The 22,888-nt window shown below is 42.7% G+C and overlaps 1 protein-coding gene across 11 annotated transcripts in view; it reads right to left on the bottom strand.

Annotated features, from left to right (window-relative positions):
- ENOX2 (ecto-NOX disulfide-thiol exchanger 2) overlaps positions 1–15,510 on the bottom strand; it is a 273,360-nt gene extending 257,850 nt beyond the window's left edge. For 5 of the 11 annotated variants that reach the window (XM_074278291.1, XM_074278295.1, XM_074278294.1 and 2 more), the window contains exon 1: positions 15,251–15,510. In XM_074278291.1, coding sequence (XP_074134392.1) covers positions 15,251–15,473 — 223 coding nt within the window. In that variant the 5' untranslated portion in view covers positions 15,474–15,510. Of the gene's footprint in view, positions 1–120; positions 219–15,250 lie in introns of those variants that run through there. The other 6 variants (XM_074278306.1, XM_074278309.1, XM_074278310.1 and 3 more) reach the window with 4 other exon arrangements.
- Positions 15,511–22,888: the final 7,378 nt, after the last annotated feature.

The raw sequence follows: 22,888 nt of genomic DNA, 5'->3' as shown, positions 1-22,888 counted from the left end.
ACATTCTGTGCCCAATCTTCAGGACTCTCCCTCCCCCCAAACCCACACATCCTATCCATGGCCAAGTCTTGCTATTTTCCCCTTCACAACATCTCAGGGATATGTTCCGACTCCTATTACCTCTCACCTGGACTCCAGAAATAGTCTTCTAATGGCCGTCCCTGCCTCAAGTCTCTCCCCACTCCAAGGCAATCTCCACTGTGTTGCCAAAGAGATTTGTCTAAAGTGCAGCCCTGGCCCCGACCCAAGCCTGCCTACGGGATCAAAGATCAAGTCCTCTGTTTGGCACTTATGCTTGTTTCCAGTCTGGCCCCCTCTCACGGCTCCCATGGTTCCCTCGGATCCGGCTCCACTGGCCTATCCCTAGTTCTCCAGATCCAACACACGTCCCGGTTCTATATCTTTGTGCCGGAGGCCACCACCCACACCCGCAATATTCTCCTTCCTCACCTCTGCCCACTCGCTCCTCTGGCTTCCTTCAAGACTCATGTCAAATCTTACCCTTGGCACACCTTACCTTGTCTCCCTGTCTTCCCTGCTTGGAGGGTGTCACATGTGCACATAAGTAGCTGGCTATTTACACGCCTCTGGAGGTAAGCTCCTGGACAGCAGGGGTGATTTTAAACAAACAACAGCCAGCATTTATATGGCCCTTTTAGGTTTGCAAAGCACTTAACAAATCTTATCTCACTTGACCTTACCAACAACCTACAAAGGTAGGTACTATTATTATCCCCACTTTACAGATAAGAAAACTGAAGCTGGCAGAGGTGAAATGACTTGTCCAGGGTCACAAAGCTTACCAAAAGTCTGAATCTAGGTCCATCATTTGAATCTAGCTCTCCTCAACTCCAGCCTTTTCTGCCTTTTTTTTGGTACCCTCAATGCTTAACGCAGGATTTAATAAAGGCCTGTTGACTAAATGACTGATGACAATGGAAGCAGAGGAGTTGTGCAGGGAAAAGAGAGATTGGGCCTGAATTTAAAAAGTCCTTGAACGCCAAGCTCAAGAGTTTAGACTCTGTCCTAAGAGTAACAAGGGTTATTACTGTGGCTTACAAAGGTTCTGAGAGAGAATGTGACAGGCTTAATCATAAAATGGTAGAGCTTGGGAGTCATCTGGTTCAACCCCCTCATTTTACTAATGAGAAAACTATAGCCCGGGGAGAGAGAATAACTTGTCCCAGCTGGTCAGTGGGGCGGCTGCGCCTAGAGCCAGGGAGCTTCAGCACCAAGGCTGTGCTTGGGAAATGTTTGCTAAGGCAAATGTTTGGCAACACAACCTAGAAAGATCCACACACTTGCATAAGTAACTCTACCCTTCAAATTACTCTAGTTCTCTTAGTGATTTCATGGGTCTCATTTTTCTTCATATATGTGTGCGTAAGTGGATATATGTGTGTACATATATACATATATATGATATATATAAGATATACACATCTAGAAGACATACATTCCCTTATTTATTTCACCAGCCTGCATGTATTCTCATTTCTTTTATATTTTAATATATATTTATATATTTTCTTATTTATTTCATATGCTTATATGTATATTTTATAAATATTTTATATTTATATATAAATAAAATATTATAAAAATTTTCTAAATATATATAATATATAAAATATATAATAAAATAAAATATATTTTATTATATATTTTATATCTCTATATAATATAGATAGATATTTATTATACATTTATATTTATAAAGAGTTTATATTTTATATTCTATATATTTATGCATTTTCTTATTTATATATAAGCCTGTGTGGATTCCTTTGGGGATTTCCAGTCCCGAATCCAGCCTCCAAACATGGCACCCATCACAACTGCTCAGGGTCTGCTTCCTTTCCCTCAGTCCCTGCTCCTAGCACCCAAAGGGAGCTGACCAACACTGGGCTTTCAGGGAAGCCCTGCTGACACGGTGAGCAGTAAGCATATTCCCTATCCTGTCTGTTGAAACATGAACCTTGCCAGGCACGGCTCCTGCTTGGAGTTTGGGAGCTAGCATTTGGCTGTGTAATGTGCAAAGTAGCTCAGAAGAGATAAAGTTGTTCTTTGTGGCCCACAAGTAAAGGAAGAAAACTGAACCGGAGAAAAAGCTGGACCGGGGTCCCTGCTAATCACTCTGCCCCTTAGACGAAGTTTGAAGCTTCCCCAAAGATACCTTCCATTAGAAGGCAGGGTTTTGGCTGAAGGATATTGAGGCTGTCTCCCATGATGACCTGGGTACCTGAAGCCTTCAGCATTCAGTCTTCAGACTGCCTTCTAATTTCCACTCTCCAAGGGCCCAACAAAAGAAAGACACAGCAGGAGATCAAACGGGGCCCCCTGTTTTGGTTCAGTATTTATTAATGATCTATACATTTCCCAGAATCTCCCATTGAAAGGGTTTTTGGAGGCCGTCTAATCTGCCCTAGACTTGAACAAGAACCCTTTCTCCCACATGTGCCAGGCCCGGGGATTCAAAGGTGGAACAGCTCCTACTCTCAAGGAGCTTACACTCTCATAAGGCTCTTATTATACAAGGATCTGCACACAAGGCAGAAAGAGGCTCTTGGGGAACTTGCTGGCTGCCCCAAAAGAAAGGAAATAAGTGGCAAGAACCAAAAGAGCACTCGGGGGGACCTTCTGTTCCCCTCACCTTCCCCAGCAATCTTATTTCCTCTAAGCTCTCCATGTAGTTTTCCAACTCTTCCTCATTACTTCCAAGCCGTTTCATTAGATCTGCACAGGACAGTGAGCAATGGGTCTCCCGATATGTCACCATGCTTCTACTGCAGATCAAAGATTGAGGGTGAGAAGGCTCCCCAGAAATAAGAGTCCTGAGCACCTCAATTTATAGACGAGTGACTCTCCAAGATCACACAAAGGCAGAATTTGAACCAGATCCTCTGCCTTTTACCACAATGCAATGGTTCCCCATGAAGGGGTTTTCCCCCTAACCACTACACCTCTACCTCCATCACCCATTTGTACCACATATAAATAAATAAAGGAATGAGCAGAACTTCCCATTTCTGACAGAAAAACTCGGAAACCAGCAGCCAGAATGGGAATAGAAATTCCCAGACATCTGATCAGCAGCTGCTCTTGCACAGCTAATGTTTAGAATGGCCTGATGGAGAGAGACAAAGTGGAGGTGAGGGCTGGAGGGGGATGGGGGTTCAGCCTAGTCTGTTTTGATCTTCTAAACTGCCCCAACCAGTAAACACTTCATTTCTTTTTTTAATACATATAAATCTAATAGCCCAGCCCAGCTGGAGGAAGATTTAAGAGCCATCACATTGGGCTGAGGGTTCTGCCAAATCTCTGCGGCAAGAGACAGACAGAAACCCTGAAAAAGCTGACACTGTCATAACTCTGGCCCAAATAGGGCCCAGCGGCAGGCAAGGCAGGGCCCATGCTCCAAAAATGTGGGGAAACAGTAACAGATAAGCCACTTCCTGCCAAACTCAGAAGCTGGGGGCTCATTGCTGCCTCTATACAGGCAAATCACTGAAAACTTCATGCACTCTACAGTTGGCCAAAGTCTCCAGATAGGACTTGCCTGTCTGTTAAGGGTGTAGTCTGTGACAGAGTGGCAGTGCTGCATGTTGTTTTCCCCCTGGTCAGGGAAAGGGTTAAAGATAATAATATCCCTACAACTCTTCTCACATTTAGAGAGAGAAACGGAGACAGAGCAATGCAAAGAGAGACACAGAGATGGAGAGACAGATAGAAAGCAGAGGGAGGAAGAGACAGAAGCAAGAGAAAGGAGAGACAGACAGAGAGACAGAAGGTGGTAGGGGAGGAAGGCAGCACAGTGTAGCAGAAAGCCCTGGGTTTTGTAGTCACATGAATCCTGATTGCTGCTTAACTATCTGTGACTAAAAACTCATTTTGGGTCTCTGAGCCTCAGTTTCCTCATTTGTAAAAAGAAATTAATGACATATTTATCACTACCTTCTGGAGTATTATAAGGAGAGTAGTTGGTAAAACATAAATACTTCTGGGGTCTTCAATGATCTCTAATGATTCAATGTTTATTTGGTCAGAGGTCACTAATGGGGGGCCCCAGAGACCTGCACCTGACCTTGGGCACTTTGGCCTTTTCATCAATGATTTAAAAGCATAAATGGCACACTCATCGAAACTGTAGCTGGGCCATGCTTGCTCAATCTTCTCCCACCTCTGCTCTCAATTCTCTGGAATCTTCCACCTCAAGACCGGCAGCAGCCTTCTCGCCTCAAAGACCTCCCCAGGCCCACTATTTCAGAAAGTTCTCAGATCATCCCCATTCCCTTCTATCCCAACTCTCTTCCTGATTCTGCAGTGTTTCCTTAACTATTTCTCTCTCTGTCTTATTGTCAGGTGGAAATGAGAAGGTCCTGGGCATGGCTGAGGATGAGATGTGCTGCCTGGTCTCAGAAGGCAGGAACAGACAGCCCGGTGCTGCAAAGAGGCCTCCACCGGCTGGACGATGGGATTTTTGTAGTAGGGATGGCACCTTCGTGGACGTAGGCAGCACTATCTGGCTTGCCTTGCACTTCTCCTGTTTTCTGATCTTGAACATGTGACTCAGCAGTCTGGATACTTCCTCCCCTAACCTAGCTCCTAATTCTTCTAGCACTGTGCATAAGATAGTGACACAGCAGTCGCAAACTGGATCACTCCACACACAACCTGGTGATGAGATTCTCCAAACTTTAGTCTGGCGCAGGCCTCAATGGCCAACACATAGTCCCATCACCTGGCCCCTACTCAAAGTCATCCCAAATGGGAAGGACCCTCCAGAGTTTGTTCACCTGGCAAATTTTTAAAGAGCCCAGGGTCACCTCCATGCCAACAGGAGGCGTCAGAACATGACTTTGGTGGAGCATCCACTGTAAAGTGACAAGATTTGGCAATGTGTTACATCCGTGTGGTGAATTAGAATGAGGAGTTCCCGTGGATTCAAGTATCTCTATGCAGCTAATTCTCTAATCTGTCTAGGCAAAAGGATCTCACTACCCCCCTTCTCACTCTTAAAAAGAGCTTTTCTCTATGTGAGCTTTATGCTCTGACATTTATCATATTTAAAATTAAAATGAGAATTATTAAGGTTAATTTTGACCCTGAGGACCCCCTCAAAGGATCTCGGGGACTACTGGGTTGCTCAGGTCTCACTCTGAGAATTGCTGATCCAGCCCATACTTGTCTGCTGAGCTCCAGTTCCATAGAACCAACTGTCTATTGGACATCTTGAACTGGAGGTCCCAAAGGCATCTTAAAGTCTTGTCCAAAACAGAAATCACCATCTTTCCCCAAAAAATCCTTCCCTCACTATGTCCAAAGAGCTATCAAACTGTACATACCGTTTGATCCAACAGTGTCTTTACTGGGCCTGAATCCCAAAGAGATCATTAAAAAGGGAAAAGAACCCACAAGTGTAAAAATGTTTGTAGCAGCTCTTTTTGTAGTGGCAAGGAACCGAGTTTCCAGTTTCCAAACTGAGTAGATGCCCATCAGTTGGGGAATGGCTGAATAACTTATGGTCTATGAATATTATGGAATATTATTATTCTATAAAAAATGACCAGCAGGAGGATTTCAGAGAAGCCTGGAGAGACTTACATGAACTGATGCTGAGGGAAATGAGCAGAACCAGGAGATCAGTGTACACGGCAACAAGAAGACTATACCATAATCAATTCTGATGGACGTGGCTCTCTTCAACAATGAGTTGACTCAGGTAACTTCCAATGATCTTGTGATGGGGAGAACCACCTGCACCCAGAGAGGACTGTGGAGACTGAGCATAGATCACAACATAGCATTTTCACTTTTTTGTTATTGTTTGCTCACTTTGTTTTTTTTCTCACTTCCTTTTTGATCCGATTTTTCTTGTACAGCATGGTAGTTGTGAAAGTATGTATAGAAGAATTGCACATGTTTAACATATATTGGCTTACTTGCTGTCTAAGGGAGGAGATGGGAGGAAGGAAGGGAGAAAAAAATTTGGAACACAAGGTTTTGCAAGGGCAAATGTTGAAAACTGCCTCTGCATATATTTTAAAAATAAAACAAAAACAAACAAAAATCCTTCCTTCTCCCAAAGCTCCTTATTACTTTTGAGGACAGCACCATCTTTCTAATCACTCAGGCTCAGAAACTGAGAGTCATCCCAGAATCCTCGTGATCACTCACTCCACATATCCAATCTGTTGCCAGATCTTCTCTTAACTACCTTCATAACATCTTATCTACATCCAGGAATATGCTAGCAAAATATTTAACAGCCAGCTCTCTGAGGGGGGGGAAAGACCAGGTTTCATCTGCATTATAAACATTTTATCCACTACTTTTTAAAGCCTAGACAATTAGCAATACACAATCAATCACATCCTGATCTGAAGCTTTCACAGGGTTCTGAGTAGTAAATGTTCCCTCTGAACTTCTAAGGAACAGGCTCCAGCACACCCCTGGATGACTTCTCTCCCCATTCACATAGTCTTTCCTCACCTCAAGCTTTAACTATTTCAATAGCCTGCAGATTAGTCTTTCCACATTAGTCTGTCTGCTAGTTATATGACAGAGGGATCTTCCTAAAGCATTAACCTGATTATATCACCCCCCAACCTCAACCTTAGTCAATAAACTCCAATGGCTCCCTATGACCTCCATTTGGAAATGCCTGCAAGTCATTCAATGGGAAATGTGTGTTGGACATTAGTGGTAAAGTTGCATTGCAGCTAAGGAGGGAGACTAGCCATGGATAGAAAGATCTGAGAATCATCTGCATAGAGACAGTCTCATGGTTAGCATTTCTTGGAACACAGGTGTACTTGGCTCCCGTGGGAACAGCCATTGTCACAAATCTTATAGGTCGTGGCTACTCTGTGGGGCACAGAACCAGAACTGGGGACAGGAGTGAAATACCTGTCAGTGACAAGGAACAGGGATTGTGAACATGTGATGGATGACCCTGGGAAATAAGGGAAGATAATAATAATAATTCTTTAGTCAACCTTTGCCAGAGGGTGAGATCATTCCAAGCTGCAAAGGATTATTATGCGAAACTCAGGGTGCAGCCTGTTTTCTGGGCCTTAGCTCTGGGAGTCAGAGTATCTCCAAAATATTTGGACAGTCTTCACAACCTACCCTTTAAGGTAGGTACTGCTATTATCTCTATTTCTCAGATGAGGAAATTGAGATAAACAGAGGTTAAATGCCCAGGGTGTCACAACTTGTCTCTGAGGCCATATTTGAACTCGGGTCTTCCTGACTCCAGATGTACCACTCTACCCACTGCACTACCTAGGTACTGCTAAAGGTTCAGGAAATAGCCTTGAGAATTGCCACAGATGATGGATATGGCATGGATGAAAATTCAGCAAAGGCAACTGAAAAAACAATCAGGAAGAGAGAGAACCAAAAGTGACACAGGAGCAGAGTATTCAGGATGAGATGATTAAGTGTGTCAAATGAGTGTCAAATGCTACAGAGGGGTCAAGAAGCATAAGGACTGAGAAAAGACCATTCAATTGGTCAATTAAGAGATCATCGGTACCAGTGGAGAGCAGTTGCAGTTGACTGATAAAGTCAGAAGTCAGATTTTAGAGGAATTGTACCTATAGAAGAGAGTAGAAAGGAAGTGGAAGCACAGACTATATATAATTGTTTCCTCCCCTTTCCCAAGACATCATTGGGGAAGTGACAGCCAGTGCACTTGATAATGGAGTCAGGATCCAAAAAGATCTCAGTAGGCTAGAAATCACATTGTTCTAAATCAAATAAGAGGATTTGGGGGAGCTTGGACCAGACCTGTGATTTCATTGGTATGAAGAATTCCCAGTGAGGAAAGCAACTCAGCACCTATTCTAACTCCTAGTCCTAGAGAGTCACCAGGATCTCTGGGCCCAAGAGGTTAAACAAATTACCCAGTGCCAGGAAGTCAATATATGTCAGAGGTAAGACCCAGGCCAAGATCTTACTGGCTCTGATGCCAACTCTCTATCGACTGTTGCCTTTCAAGATGAAATTTAATAGAGATAAATGTCAAGTCTTACACTTGAGTTCAAAACCTCAACTTTAGAAATACAAAATAAAGGTAGAAGAGCTTCAAAGAAGTTCATAAAAAAAAAGCTCTAGGGATTTTAGTTGACTATGAACTCAATATGAGTCAACCATGTGATTTGACTGTTCAGTCATCAGTAGTACCTGACTCTTTGGGATCCCTTGAACCACACTGTCCATGGGGTTTTCTTGGTGAGTGGTTTATTATTTCCTTAAAATAGAGATTAAATGATTTGCTCAGTGGTGTACAGCTAGGAAGACTCTGAGGCTGTATTTGAACTCCGGGTTTGACTCCAGGCCCATTGCTCTATCCACTGAACCTCCTACAACCATACGATATAGCAGCCCAAAAAGCTAAAACAATGTTAGATTCCATCCAGAGATCCTCAAGATTCTGAATGAGAGAAATGATCATTGAACTATGAGCTCCTCGAGGGCAGGGATTGTCCTTTGGCTTTCTTTGTATCCCTGGCACTTAACACAACTGATCCAGTTGTATGTACTCTCAGCCCTGATCAAATGATATCGAGAGTACTGTGCACAGTTCTAGTACCCACATTTTAAGAAAGACATTGGTAACTTGGAAGTTTTCAATGGAAGGAGACCAAGAAGGGATCATGTGGGGCAGCTAGGTGGCGCAGTGGATGAAACATCAGCCCTGAAGTGAGGAGGACCTGAGTTCAAATCTGACCTCAGACACTTACCACTTCCTAGCTTGTGTCATGGAGGTAGACATGACTAAACTGAACTGATTGGAAATGGAGTGTGAGGGTCAGTGAGGAATTGAGGATGACACCTAGCATTTGAACCTTGGCAACTGGCAGAGAGAATAGGGCTAGATACCCGAGTCATCTGCATACAGATGATGGTGAGATCATCAAGTACAATGATCTCAAAAAGTGGTGGATTTTCAGGTCAAAACTGTTAGCTTGCTGTGGACATTATCAAGGGGCTTCCTCTTCAAAAACAAATAAATTTCTTTGATTTTATGAAGTACATGAGTACATTTATAGAGGGAAATCTACCCTCTGCAGTTGTGATCCTGTATATAGTGTGTTATCATAATGCCACAAATATAGTATAGGTTCACTCTATAGTCTATAAATAGGGTTACCAGTTGAATTTAACCAAGGTTATCCCTAAGGACAGACTGGCAGAAAAAATATATCTACGTGACACTAAAAAATAAAGTAGCCCACAACATTAGTTCCCAAGAGATACATTCAATTCTATCACAGATTTCTGTAGCTCTCAGCTAAATCCTCCTCCCGGAGAATTTAAAAACACAACAGCACACAGCTCTGTTCCAGTTCTGATCCGTGAAGTGCTAGGTACATAACACCCTACATTGTTTGAAGAGTTAATTTTGGTAGGGGTTTTTTGTTGGTTTAACAGGAACAAAGGCTCAACAGAAATCCCCAACTTCTTGAAATGGCCAATCCCTCTATGTATATCCTCGATCCCCTACCTGTCTGACTGCTCCTTGGCAGTTTCCTTTGCTGGATCTTTGTCCAACTCTTAATAAATGGAGACCTTTTGCTTTACTTCACTTTACTTTGGGGGACCAAAGCTCTGTCCTAGGCCTTCTTCTCCCATTATATACCAAGGTAGGTCATCAAAGTGTAACCCACTACCTCTTTCTGTACAGCCTGAGAGCTCAGTGACAAACCACTCTTACAAAAGCAAACAGAGGGACAGATTTGGCTTAAAAGTGATAAGTTTGTCCATCCCTGATCTTTACCACCTCCCTAGATAATCAATCATTCATTCTCATGAGTTCAAGTATCATCTCTGGACTTCCCATGGATTCAAGTAACTCTATGCAGCTAATTCTCTATCTAGGCAAAAGGATCTCACTACCCCTTTCTCACTCTTAAAAAGAGCTTTTCTCTATGTGAGCTTTATGCACTGACATTTATCATATTTAAAATTAAAATGAGAATTATTATTAAGGTTATCTAGGCCAGATTTTAGCTGGAATAAGTGTTTGAGTGCCAGGGGGTCTGGCTCTGATCAGAAAGCCCTCCTGGCAAGAGATCCAGAGCTCATTCTCTTTCCTCCAAAACACAACCATCTTCCTGACTTTCCAATTTTTAGTAAGGGCACTACTATCCTTCTAGTCATGCAGGTTCCAGACCTCACCTTCATTCTCCATCCTTTAGGTCTCTCCTACCACACCTAGCCCCATCACATGCCAAGTCTTGCCAATTCTATGGCCCCACCTTCCTCTCACATCTACCTGCTGCTCCCCCACTCATGAAGGCCCCCGCTGCAAGTGATATTACTAAAACACAGGTCTGCCTATCTCAGGTCCCACAGCTCTGTAAACTATAATGGTTTCCCCTAAGGACTACAAAGATGAAAGACAAAACTTTTATGTTTTGACACTTAAAGCCCTTTTCCAAACATGGGGTCCCAAGCTTTTACAGCCTTAGTAAAAACACACCACACACACACACACACACACACACACACACATAATATATATATAAGATATATATTAATATATGATATATATAATATACATATAATATATGATATATAATACATACAGATATATGTATTATATATCATATATAAATACATTATATATTATATAAATTATATATTATATAAATATACAAAAGTCCCCTTCAAGTCTATTATGGTTCAGTAAAGGTGGCCTTCCTCAAAAAAAATTCTGGCTTCTGTTTCCATGTCACCGCACAGGCTACTAATGCTTACACAATGCTTTTCCAGATTCCAATCTCCCCAGTGCCTCCCTCCTGAAGTGACCTTGGATTGATTTATTTAAACAAATTTCCATATTTATCATATTGTACAAGAAGAATCACACTAAAAGGGAAAAAACGCATGAAAGAAAAAGCAAACAAGTAAAAAGAACGTGAAAATACTATAGTTCAATCTACATTCAATCTCCATAGTTCTCTCTCTGAGTGTGACTGACATTTTCCATCCCAAGTCTATTGGAATTGTCTTGGATCACTACGTTTCCAAGAAGAGCTAAATCTATCATAGTTGATCATCATGTAATCTTGCTATTATTATGTACAATGTTCTCCTGGTTCTACTCACTTCATTCAACATCAATTCATGTCAGTCTTTCCAGGCTTTTCTGAAATCGGTCTGCTCATCTGTACAATGATATTCCATTACATTCATATACCACAACTTATTCAGTCATTCTGCAATTTATGGGCACTTGGATTGCTTTTGTATATAATTAAATGTGTACCAAACAAAACCAATGCAACCAAGATTATAAGGAAAGCACAAAGCTGGGAAACAATCATTATAACAAGTGTCTCTGATAAAGATCTCATTTCTCAAATATATAGAGAACCGAGTCAAATTTATAAGAATATAACCCATTCCCCAACTGGTAAATGGTCAAAGGATATGAACAGGATTTTTTTATGTGAAGAAATCAGTCATCTGTAGGCATATGAAGAAGAGTTCTAAATCACTTTTGATTAGAGAAATACAAATTAAAACAATTTTGAGATACTAATTCATACCTCCCAGATTGGTTAATATAACAAAAACAGAAAATGATAAATGTTAGAAGGGATGTGAGAAAACAGGAACATCAACACATCGTTAGTGGAGTTATGAAATGATCCATCCATTCTGGAGGGTAATCTGGAACTATGCCCAAAGGGCTATAAAACTGTGTATACCCTTTGACCCAGCAATACCACTACTAAGTCTGTATCACAAAGAAATCACTCACAAAAGAAAAAGCTATCCACATCCAGATAAAAAACTGATGGATTCTAAATGCAGATTAAAGCATACTTTTTTCCACTTATTTTATTCTTTTTCATGTTTTTTTTTCTTTTGATTTGTTTCTTTTTTCACAACTGTGACCAATATGAAAATGTTTTATATGATAGCACATGTAGAACCTATGTAAAGTTGTATACCATTTTAGGAAGTGGGAAGGGAGGGAAAAAAAACCTCAAAATCTTGTAAAAACGAATGCTAAAAATTATCTAGACAATTAAGAATTAAGAAAAAAAATTAAATATTTAATAATATATTATATTATTAATAATATAAATTATTGTATTATAATTATTAATAATAATATTTTAAAATAATAATTTTATGTGGACATGCTGTCAACACAGACAGAATCTAAGTTTGAAAACTGTGTTTTTTTGGGGGGGAGCCTGGCTCACAGTAAGCACTTAATAAATGCTCCTTAAGTGGCACACAAGTTTGGTGACTACACAACTCTCCTTACTGTTGGTCTCCATCGCATTTGTACATAAGTGCCATTTTCTTTCAGTCTTTTGATTGCCCTACCAGGGGCACTAATGATATCTCACTTTGCAGAGGAGGAAACTGAGGCTCAGAGAGGTCATGGTAACCCAGTGGGGACTTGAATTCATGTCGCCTGCTTTCTAGTACAATGATCTTCCCTGTGCCACAAACCTCCTGGGAGTTCTGCTTTCAAGGAAATAATAGTCTATTGAGAATGAGAGAATACTTAATACACCAGTCATGATTTGATTTTTATTATGGAGCATAGGAGAAGTCCCAACAAAGAAAAATCACTCGCAATGAAGGATCATGGATTTCCAATTAGAATACTTCTAAGGTCCCTTTCAATCCAATCCTCTCTTTTTACAATGGAAGAGACTGAGGCTCAAGGAGATTAGGTGATTTTCCCAAAGTTACACAAGTTCTAAGGGAAGGATCCAGACTTGATGCAGGATTTTCTGCCCTGCAAGGACGCATGGAGAATCCAGCACCTGTTGGGCCTTGAAAGACGGACAGGATTTCCGTATGGAAAGCCAAGGACTCAAAACATCTGGGATATGGCCCATATAATATGTCAGATTTTCTAGATCAAAATGAGTTTGTCTTTAACATAGCTGCATCCCAATTCAAGTAGCAGTACCAGTGAGATCCTCTCCCTCTTATTCTCCCTCTCCCTTCTCTTTGCCACAGCGTGACGCCCAGAACAAATGAGAAGAGCACTACGATGATACACAGATGTAACAGGCTACTGTAGTTTCAGGAAAAAAAAACACATTTGGGTTGTCAAAAAGAACATTAACATTATAACATATAAACATGGCTATTAACAGTATCCTAGTACCTTAAAAAAAGGACACGGTATTCTCAAGTCATGCATTCTGGGAACAGAGGACAACCTATGGAGGACACAGTTGGAGCAGGGGAAGGGTTTGGGATGCAACTCTGCGTCAAGGAAGTAATATAAAATAATTTTGAGGGGACAGACTCAGGCCGTACTATGAAAGCTTAAGATTCTGGCCTGAGGAATTTAAATTTTGTTACGGAAGCTACAGGAAACCAATCAAAGATTTTGATGGGGGGAAAGGGATAACTTGATCCTACATGTGCCTCAGGAAGATGATGTTATTAGCTATAAGAAAGATAGGTTGGAGAGGGGACAGATTTGGGGTAATAGTGATGGAAGGTAACAAAGGCCAATCCTGGAAGGGTTGCAGTGAAAGTGGGGGGTTACATGTGCAGAGGAAGAATCCCCAAGAAAAATGTTGTGATTGATAAAGTATGGAGCGTGAGGGCAGATTTCCAGGTGATTCCAAGGTAGGGGTCCACCAGCAAGCATGATTATGTCCTCAATAGAAATCTGAAGGAGGGGGGACACAGGAAAGAGGGAAACTAAATAATGAATTCTGTTTTAAGCATGGCGAATTTGAGTTGCCAGTGGGGTTTCTTGGCAATATAGGGCTGCGGTTCAGGGAAGAAATGGACATAAAGCTGTAAGAGTTATCTGCACAGAAATAATTGAACCCACGGGAGCTTATGCAAACACCAAGTAAGGGGGAATGTAGAGATGCAAGGAAAGCCCACACCAATACTTTGACAATTTTCTCAAATTATTAGATGGAAGGTAGATAATGGTTCAGAAAAAAAAAAAAGACTGAGAAAGATTGGCTTTCCCAGTTAAGATATAGTTGGTAACCATGGAGGGAGCACTTTCAATTGAATTGTAGGGTCGGAGCCAGATTGCTAGTGGATGAGAAGCGAATAATAGGAAGTAAGGAGCAAAGAGGGTAGATGAATATTATTAAGCATGAACAGGGAGCAGCAGAACAAGGATTCACAGAATTTGGGAGCAGAAAGGGTTTCTGGTAGCCATTAAGTGCAACCCATTAGGATATATTTGGACCAGTCAACCATAGAGTCAAGGGTCAGGGCTTTGAACAGAAGCAAATGAGGCTAGGGCAAAGGGGATGCCCTGGAAGAAGGAATAAATGGAGCAGATGGCTCAATGTATACAAAGACTGGGAGAAGTGAGACAGAGGGACAAATAGGAGGAGCAAAGGGTATGGGCACTGAACAGAATTCAGAATAATGGAAGGAATCGAGCTGTGGGGTGAATGATGGCGAGATCTAAGGTTATAAGGCTGAAGTGGAGTGAGAACGCAGGGCACGAGATACGGGCATGTTAAGTGTCTGAGAGAAAACGAATGCAAATATTGACTTTGCAGAGTAAGAGAGCGAGGAGTTGAGGCGAGAAGGAAAAGCAAGGCACATACTGAATAGAAGACAGACAAAAGAGGAAAAGCAGCCTGTAGCCTGTTCCAGAAGTAGAGATTGCAGAATGATAGGGACAGAACGAAGGCAAGTTTGAAGTGGCAGGAAAGAAACAAAGAGAAACAGTAAAGTTTATATCTACTGTATGCTGGCAGCTGGGTTTCCCTGAGCACAAGATGGAAAGAAGTGAGAGAGGAAAAGACCAAAGGTGAAGAAGCGCGTTTGGGGGATGGATAGAACTTGAGGAAGCACAGTGGAAGAGGGGGGCGGCGACAGGTTAAAAGTTACGAGAGCTGTGGCACTACAATCAGGAGCTTCACGCTCCAGGTCCGAGATAAATCAACCAGTTGTGTGACTTTGGGCAAGTCTGGTGGTTTCTCTGGGCGCCCGTTGCCCCCACGCTCTCGGAGAATCTTACCGGCGGGGAAGTTCTGGGCTTCTCACACATGGTGTGTGGGGGGGAGCGGAAGGGAAGTACTAGAGGCTGCCCCCGCCTCCTCGTAGGCGCACGTGGGCAAAGGAGGGAGGGGCAGTGGAGAACAACGTCCCCACCCCTCAAGTCCCTTGGCGCGAAAAGGGGGCGGGGCAAGAGGAGCGGGGCAAAGCCCGGAAGCCCCTCCCACCTGCCCCAAAGGTCCCGAGTCCCTCCCTCAGTCCCCGGACTGACCTCCAGCGCTCCGGCCTTCGAAGAGATAGCCCTTGAACATCTGCGGCGACAACGGTAGGCCCGACAGTTGGTGGGCGGCCTGCGGCCCCGACGTTCTGACCCCGCCGGCGGCCGCCCGAAGCCCTGGGCTCGGTTCGAGCCACTCTAGGCTCCGTTGTTCGGCCCCGGCCCCGGCCGTTACCGCCGCCTCCCCGGGCCCGCTAGCCGCTTCCGCGTCTGCCATTGGCCGCTGGTCACTAGGGAAGCCGAGGCTCTTTGCTACCGCCCCCTGGGAAGTGTAGTTCTCTGGGCGCGAGAGGCAGAACTTTCCGAGCACTTCTGCCTGGAGATTGGCGGAGAAGCATCTACTAAGCAGGGAGCATTTCGGGAGATGGAGTCAGCCCCACGTTTGGGAATCCAGTCCCTAGTCCCCTTCCCTACGGAGAGACCAAAGGGTCACAAGACGTTCTGGGTATTGTAGTTTTCGCTCTCATTTCCTACTAAACAGAGATCGTGTGTCTGGTTGCTTGAAAAGAGCGGGAATAACAATTCATATTTCTTTAAGTGATTTCCCATTAGGTGACTTGACAAAGAAGAACACAGAGGCTTCCTTCCTTCCCCCTCACGGCAAATGTGCGTATCCCAGCTCTGCCATCTATTACCTGCATGTTGTTGGGCAAACCGCTTCCCTTTTCAGCCTCAGTTTCCTCAAATGTCAAATAAGGGGGTGGGTTGATCTATTTGTTCAGGTCTCTTGGCTCGGATTCCTCTACTACACTCCATCTCCGTTTAGGGGAGTGGATAGAACTACACTCCTCATCACCTCTGCCTTTTGCCGCAGCTGCTTAAATAGTCTCCCCCCAACACCCGTCCATTCTAATCAGATACAAAATAATCTTCTTTAATGGGAAATCTGACCAGGTGACTCTCTTACCCAATCAACTCTGTGGCTTCCAGTTGCCCCTAGGACAAAATATGAACTCCTCTGTTAAACTCCCATGATCCCTCCCGGGCACTCTGGAATCCATGCAAACTGACCTCTCGGGTGGATGCTGCTTCTCGCTTCTGCCTTTCGATTGGCCATCTACCAAGCCTGGAATGAAGTCGCTCTTTCTTCCCACATTTCTCTTCCTTTAAGACTGAATCCAAACCACACCTTCTGCCTGAGGAAGAACAAATGACCCTCCCGAATCCCCTCAACTGCAGGTGCTAGGCCTGCCCAGGTGTGTTTTAACCATTTTCATTCCTTTTCTCCCAACGTGAAGGCCAATGAAAAAACTTTCCCAACCCTGCTTTCTTGCAGCCTTTCCACAAGCTCTTCTGCCTTTCCCCCCCCCCTCTTCCCTTTCTTCCTCTCCCAGAAACTTAACTCTAATCTTGTTATGAGTTCTAGTAGAGATAATACAGCCTTTGGAAACCCTTCGACATGTTTTCCCCCCTTCCCCTCTCCTTACTGAACTTGTGGCATACATTCTCTCCACCTTCCAGTCAAAGCGGCCTCCACAATGTTGGCTCATAAAAGACCTTCCATCTCCCTATTATGCCTTTGCCCCATGTCAGGAGACTCCTCTCTATTCACCTCTGCCTTTTAGACTCCCTTGCTTCCTCTTATAAAAATCCTTCCTGATGCCCACCAGTCGCTATTCCTCCCTCCCACCCACCCATGGAAGCACCACAGGATTTACAGCATGAAGGGGCCTCAGAGATCATACCTCATTTACCTCTCTCATTTTACAAATGGGGAAACTGAGGCCCAGAGAGGTGAAGGGAGTTTTCCAAATTCACGTGATTGAGTACATGATAAAGGTTTGTTAATGAACAAATGTGTCCCATTGGGGACTTGAACCTGAACTGAGATCTGAACCTAATTCATGGACTTTAGAAGCCACATAGAGGGGCCAGAATGAGAAGGAATTACCTACAATGCCCATACTGGAGAGATCACACACACCTCGGCACATTGTAGATGTAAACAAAATAACTTGCTTGAAGAGGGACGAAGGAATGAGGACATTTTTTTAAGGTAAGAAGGCCGTTCACCTGACAACTTCAAAATGCATGTATTTGTTCAAGAAATGACCACCCTGTGGCAGGCCCTAAACTGGACTCGGGGCAGGACAGAAAGGAACTGTAAGTAAGCTTGTTTCTATGTTTCTGGTGCAAACTCAAAAAGCCCTCATGAACCTTTCTCCAAGGTCTATTTCATTGGTAGGCATAATTACAGAAGCCTGAAACTCAAGCACTGTGCTTTGTCCAAGGTCAATGACTAGTAAGTGTCCACTCTCTGAGGAGAAATTTGAACTCAGGTTCTCCTGACTCTGGGGCTAATGTTCTAACTACCGTATCACCTAACTGATCCTTCTTTTTCTTTTAAAAAAAAAGTATTTGTTATAAAGAATAGCTCTGTGTGGAAGGAAGATTATTTTTACAATTAATTACAATTTAAAAATTGTATTAGTGTTAAAAATTAGCCGGAGTAGATTAAACATAAACCTAGCCATTTTGTTTTCATTCTCTCTCTCTCTCTCTCTCTCTCTCTCTCTCTCTCTCTCTCTCTCTCTCTCTCTCTCTCTCTCTCTCTCTCTCTCTCTCTCTCTCTCTCTCTCTGTCCTTCCCTCCCTCTCTCTCCTTCTCTCTCCCTCCCTCCCACCCTTCCCCCCTCCCTCCTTCCCCCCCTCTCTCCCCTCTTTGCTTAGTCCTTCTCTCTCTATACTCTCTTAGATATTCCTAATTTATTCCCAGCTCAACTCTTACCTCTTTGCTGGTGGCCTCCCCCACATGTGGATCACTTTCTCATAGTCCCCTTTTCCCTTTCCAGAAGCAGAGCTTCTCTCTTTCTGCTAATGACCCCTCCTTTCATCTATAACCTGAAAAGTTCTGAGTTATATTAAGCTTTTCCCTCATGCAACCCCTCACAACGACAATGTACAGTCCACAGGACTCCAGACAGGGGAAAATATCACATCTTTATTTTCATTAGCCTCTAATTAGAATCTAGCATCTCTTTCAAATATTTAAAAGGAGTCATTTGAAATAGTTTTAATTATTTAAAAACTCTGAGAAGGGGCCCATTGAGGAGAAGCTTCATCAGAAGGCTCCATAATACAGATGAAGTTAAGAATTTTTGCCCCACAGTCAGCTCTCCCAAATTGGGGCACATTTTGTGGTGTCCACGTAAATCTTGGTCAGTGGTCAGGCTTCCGTGGATGACTTGGTTAGAATTTTGTCTGGGGCTAGGTTAAAGGGATCACACCATCTCAGGTTAGAGTACAGTGGCGGGCAGGGAAAGATTTAAGGTGATGAAGAGTTCTGGCAATCTGATCAGATGGGGCCCTTCCCCTGTGAGAAAAAAGGGAACACAGGGATAAAAAAATCAGCCAGAGGGAGTGATGAATCTATGTGTGATCACTAAGCAACAAAGGAATTTGATCAATCTCTGGGTCCATTCTTCTTCAGAATGATTGGGCTCTTCTAAGGTGACTAAGGTCTGCTTATCCAAAGTTGATCCCAATCCTCTTTGTCCTCCTCTTTGAGCTCGTGGGTATATGTGCTTGTGTGTGCATGTACGTACACACACACACACACACACACACACACACACACACACACACACACACACATGAGCCCCCCCTCCCAAAGTACTTCCAAGCTTTTAAAGCCTGTTTTGGGTTTAATCTATCCAAATTTATGCTCATAAACCCCCATTCCCCTCCAAATTTCTTTCTGAAAAGAACAAGCCATTTTGCTGTCAATTATTACCAATTATGTGACATCACTTTGGTAGTGGTGAAAATGGGATAATTTGCCAAGAATAGAAAAGTGGGGTATGATTGGGAAAATGCATTAACAGCAAACACTCTCAATGCGCATGGCCCAAACCAAACCAGTAACTCCCCCCCTCCTACTTCCCGGGATGGAAAATGTAAGAATGGCCCCTTGGCCCAGAGAGCAGGACATGGTAGATTAATAATTTGCCCCTTGGATTACAAGAAACAGCCCTGAATTTTAATGCGTGGATCGTCAAGCTTTTTGTCTCATGGGTCACTGAGAGATCAGGAATCCGCTGCTTCGTGGATGAACACAATCTCCAGAGAGTAGAATAGTGCGCCATGGAGTCAGGCCCAAGTCAGGCGGAACTCATGCCTGAATGGTAGCTGTTCCCTCTATTATGCAGTGTTACAGAAGGAGAGAGAGAAACCCTTACTTTCAATAAACTGGGCCAAGATGAGCCATATGCACAAGGGAAGTGGCCCCCTGGGGCCATTATCTCTCCCCTCCTCTCATCTTCTTCCCAGCATTCCTTCTGGAAGAGAAAAAAGAAAAGGAAAAGGAAAAAAGCCTCCCACCTTAGAAACATCCTCATGAGCATGCATAGCCTCCTGGGACAGGCAGAATGTCTTTGCTACCAAAGACACGTGGGATCCTAGCAGACAGGAGAAGAAGCTTACACTGTATTAAGGCTTCAGTTAAGCCACTCAGGACAGGGCTCCCCTGAGTCTCAACCTTATCATCTGTAAAATGGAACCGGGGAATTGGGGATTTTGTTTGGTTTTCTTTTTCTTTCTTTCATTTCAGGCAAAGAGGCTTGAGTTGAGATTACCAAAAATGGAAAAAGAAGGTCATTGAAGCATTTTAATCAATGCATAGAAGAGAACAGAACAGGGATCAGTCACAGAGAAGAGCAAGACAGCTTTGAAAGTAACATGTTAAATACTAGAAAAGCAAACTGTATTTCATAGAAATTCACAGCTTCTTAATCACTGCTTTTTTCTCCATTAAGTTAGCCAGGTGGTGCAGTGGATAGAGCGTCAGGCCCCGTGTCAGGAAGACCTAAGTTCAAATGCCACCTCTGATACTTGCTAGCTGTATGATTCTGAGTGAGTCACTTAACCTCTGTCTACCTCAGTTTCTTCAACTATAAAGTGGAGGTGATAACAGCACCTACCTCACATGAGAGAATATTTATAAAAGTGCTTAGCACAGTGCCTGGCAAATCATAGTGCTCCCCTATTCAATCAAGGAGGAGGGGTGACAGCCCTCCTTCCCTATATCTTTTTTTTTTAATTACAGCACTGACAATTGCCAAGCCTTTTGTTGCAAATTTTCCCCTCCTTCCCCCCACCCCCTCCCCTAGATAGCAGGTTGACCAATACATGTAAATATGTTAAAGTATAAATTAAATGCAATATATGTATACATGTCCAAACAGTTGTTTTGCTGTACAAAAAGAATCAGACTTTGAAATAGTGTACAATTAGCCTGTGAAGGAAATCAGAAATGCAGGCGGACAAAAATAGGGGTATTGGGTCTTTCCCTATATCTTACAGAGGAAAAAACTGAGGCCACACAAGAAAATGACTTACCCATGTCACACAGCTACTGTGTGTATATGCATACATGCACATACATACATGTGTTATGTGCACATATGCAATACCGTATAAACACATATGATGTATACTACAAAACATATGTATATACAGTCTATACATAATACACTTGTGCTATAATTACATCTATACAAACATGTATACAATATGTACCTGGGTATCCACATACAATGCAATATATACATACACACGTGTGACACATACACATGTGTATGCATTATGCATTGTACAATACATTTATGTGATATGTGTATATACACACATATGTTTGCAATGTATAGATGAACATGCACTGACAATGCAATGTATATATATACAGACACACAAACACACATATGCAATATATACATTCATGCATGTATGCAATACAAATAGTATATACAATATATTTGCACACATACACATGCAGGTACATGCTAACACCCACGTGTGTATGTGCAATATATACCTGTACACGTTATATAGACACATACATATATGTGCTCTCTATATACATACATACACACATATGCAATATATAAAACATACCTACACAAACATACATACATACACACATATATATATGCAATATGTATATACACATACACACATGCATATACATACAAATACACAATACATATGCATGCAAAATACACATAAACACACACATATATGCTCCATATATACAAACATGTATTTATACATATACATACAATCTATTATGATCACACCCAGGTAAAAGTACCAACTGAATTCTGCTCTTACTACCCTGAGAAGCTCAAATCACTGCCTTGCTGGAGCTTTATCATATCATTCAATTTGTTAATTGTCCCAAAAATCATCTTCTTCTCATGGCATGGTTTTTATCCCATGTAAATCCAGTGTCCTCATTGCCAGGATTTCACTAGCTCGTAAGGGTTGGCGATTCATTTTTTTTAAATTTAATAAGCATTATACTTCTAGAGATTATGATTCCCCTCTCCTGGATAACAATGTTATTATTCAACTAGTAAATGTATAAGAGAGAATTCAAAGCTAGGTCTTCCTGGCTGTCTAGCGGGTGACAGTTCCATTTCCCACATCCTCACTAGCTTGTCTCCTTGGTTTCTTCTTCCTGTGTCAGGGTCCCACAGTCTCTGAATATCGTGTGACCCATGACACAAGTACCTGGGAGAGAACAGGGAAGGCCTCATAAGATGTTGTTGGGGTCACAGTTGTAATTAACTTTGTGATACTAAGCCAGCACTGGCCAGCCTTTTGGCGTAAGAAGTATAATATAGGTTGCCGTACAAAGCTCTCTCCTTAGAAAAGCCCTGTAGTATTTTCAATATAAGAATTTGGAAGGGGTTAATCAGTTTAGTTCCCTGATTAACTTGATGAGGTTATGGGGAGGTGAGCCTTTGTTCGAGACTTGGATTGCATCTCCCTATGGAGGGCAGAGACTTGCCCATTTGTCTTTGGAGACGATGTAAGATGAATTGGTTAGCTAAGACAGTAGTGGATCATGGCTCGTCTTTGTTCTGGGCCCATAAAAAAGGAGGAGGGACCAGTTGTAGAGTCAACCTTTCCCCCTATTCTAAAGGCTGAACAGAGAACAGTGGGAGCAAGAAGAGAAACGGGAAGTCAGGAAAAGATTGTGCATGGGCACAAATTCTGTGACTGTTGTTGCTGTTATTCTCTCATGTGTGACTCTTTTTGATCCCATGGACTTGTCTGTGGAGTTTTCTTGATAAAGATACTGGAATGGTATTTCCTTTTCCAGTATGTCTCCATTTTACAGATGAGGAGCTAAGGCAAATAGGGGGTGAGTTGCCTAAGTTTACATAGCTAATAAGTATCTAAGGATAGATCTGAATTCAAATCTTCCTGACTCTAGATTTGGTGCACTCTAGATCCATTCTACCGCCTCTGATAGCTACCTTGGGACAGAGGCACATGACAGTTATCTGTGTTCTCAATTATGTATCCCAGGATTGTTCCTGGACTCCAAGTTTCTGGTCTCAGCCTTGCTGAGGTAGTAGCTTAATCTCAGTGTAAGAGATAACGGCTATGAAGAAGAGAATCATGTGGCCAAGCAGTGGGAGTTTCAGACCCCAGCTTCCTGGCCATAAAAAAGGAGAGCTCCTGGGTAACCCAAGCCTTGGAGATTTGAGGGTTCTTTTCTAAAGAGAGAAATGGATTTGCTGGACAGCAACAGTTTCTTGGAAAGACAAAAGTATCGCTATCCCAGAATCTCATTCTAGTGAGGATAAAAGGATCACACATGCAGACCTCAGTGCCAGAGGAGCAC

Source organism: Sminthopsis crassicaudata, chromosome X, assembly GCF_048593235.1.
Source record: "Sminthopsis crassicaudata isolate SCR6 chromosome X, ASM4859323v1, whole genome shotgun sequence".
NCBI classification, from domain to species: domain Eukaryota; kingdom Metazoa; phylum Chordata; class Mammalia; order Dasyuromorphia; family Dasyuridae; genus Sminthopsis; species Sminthopsis crassicaudata.
The sequence above is the reverse complement of the archived record's forward strand: the minus strand, read 5'-3'. Positions and strand labels throughout refer to the sequence as shown.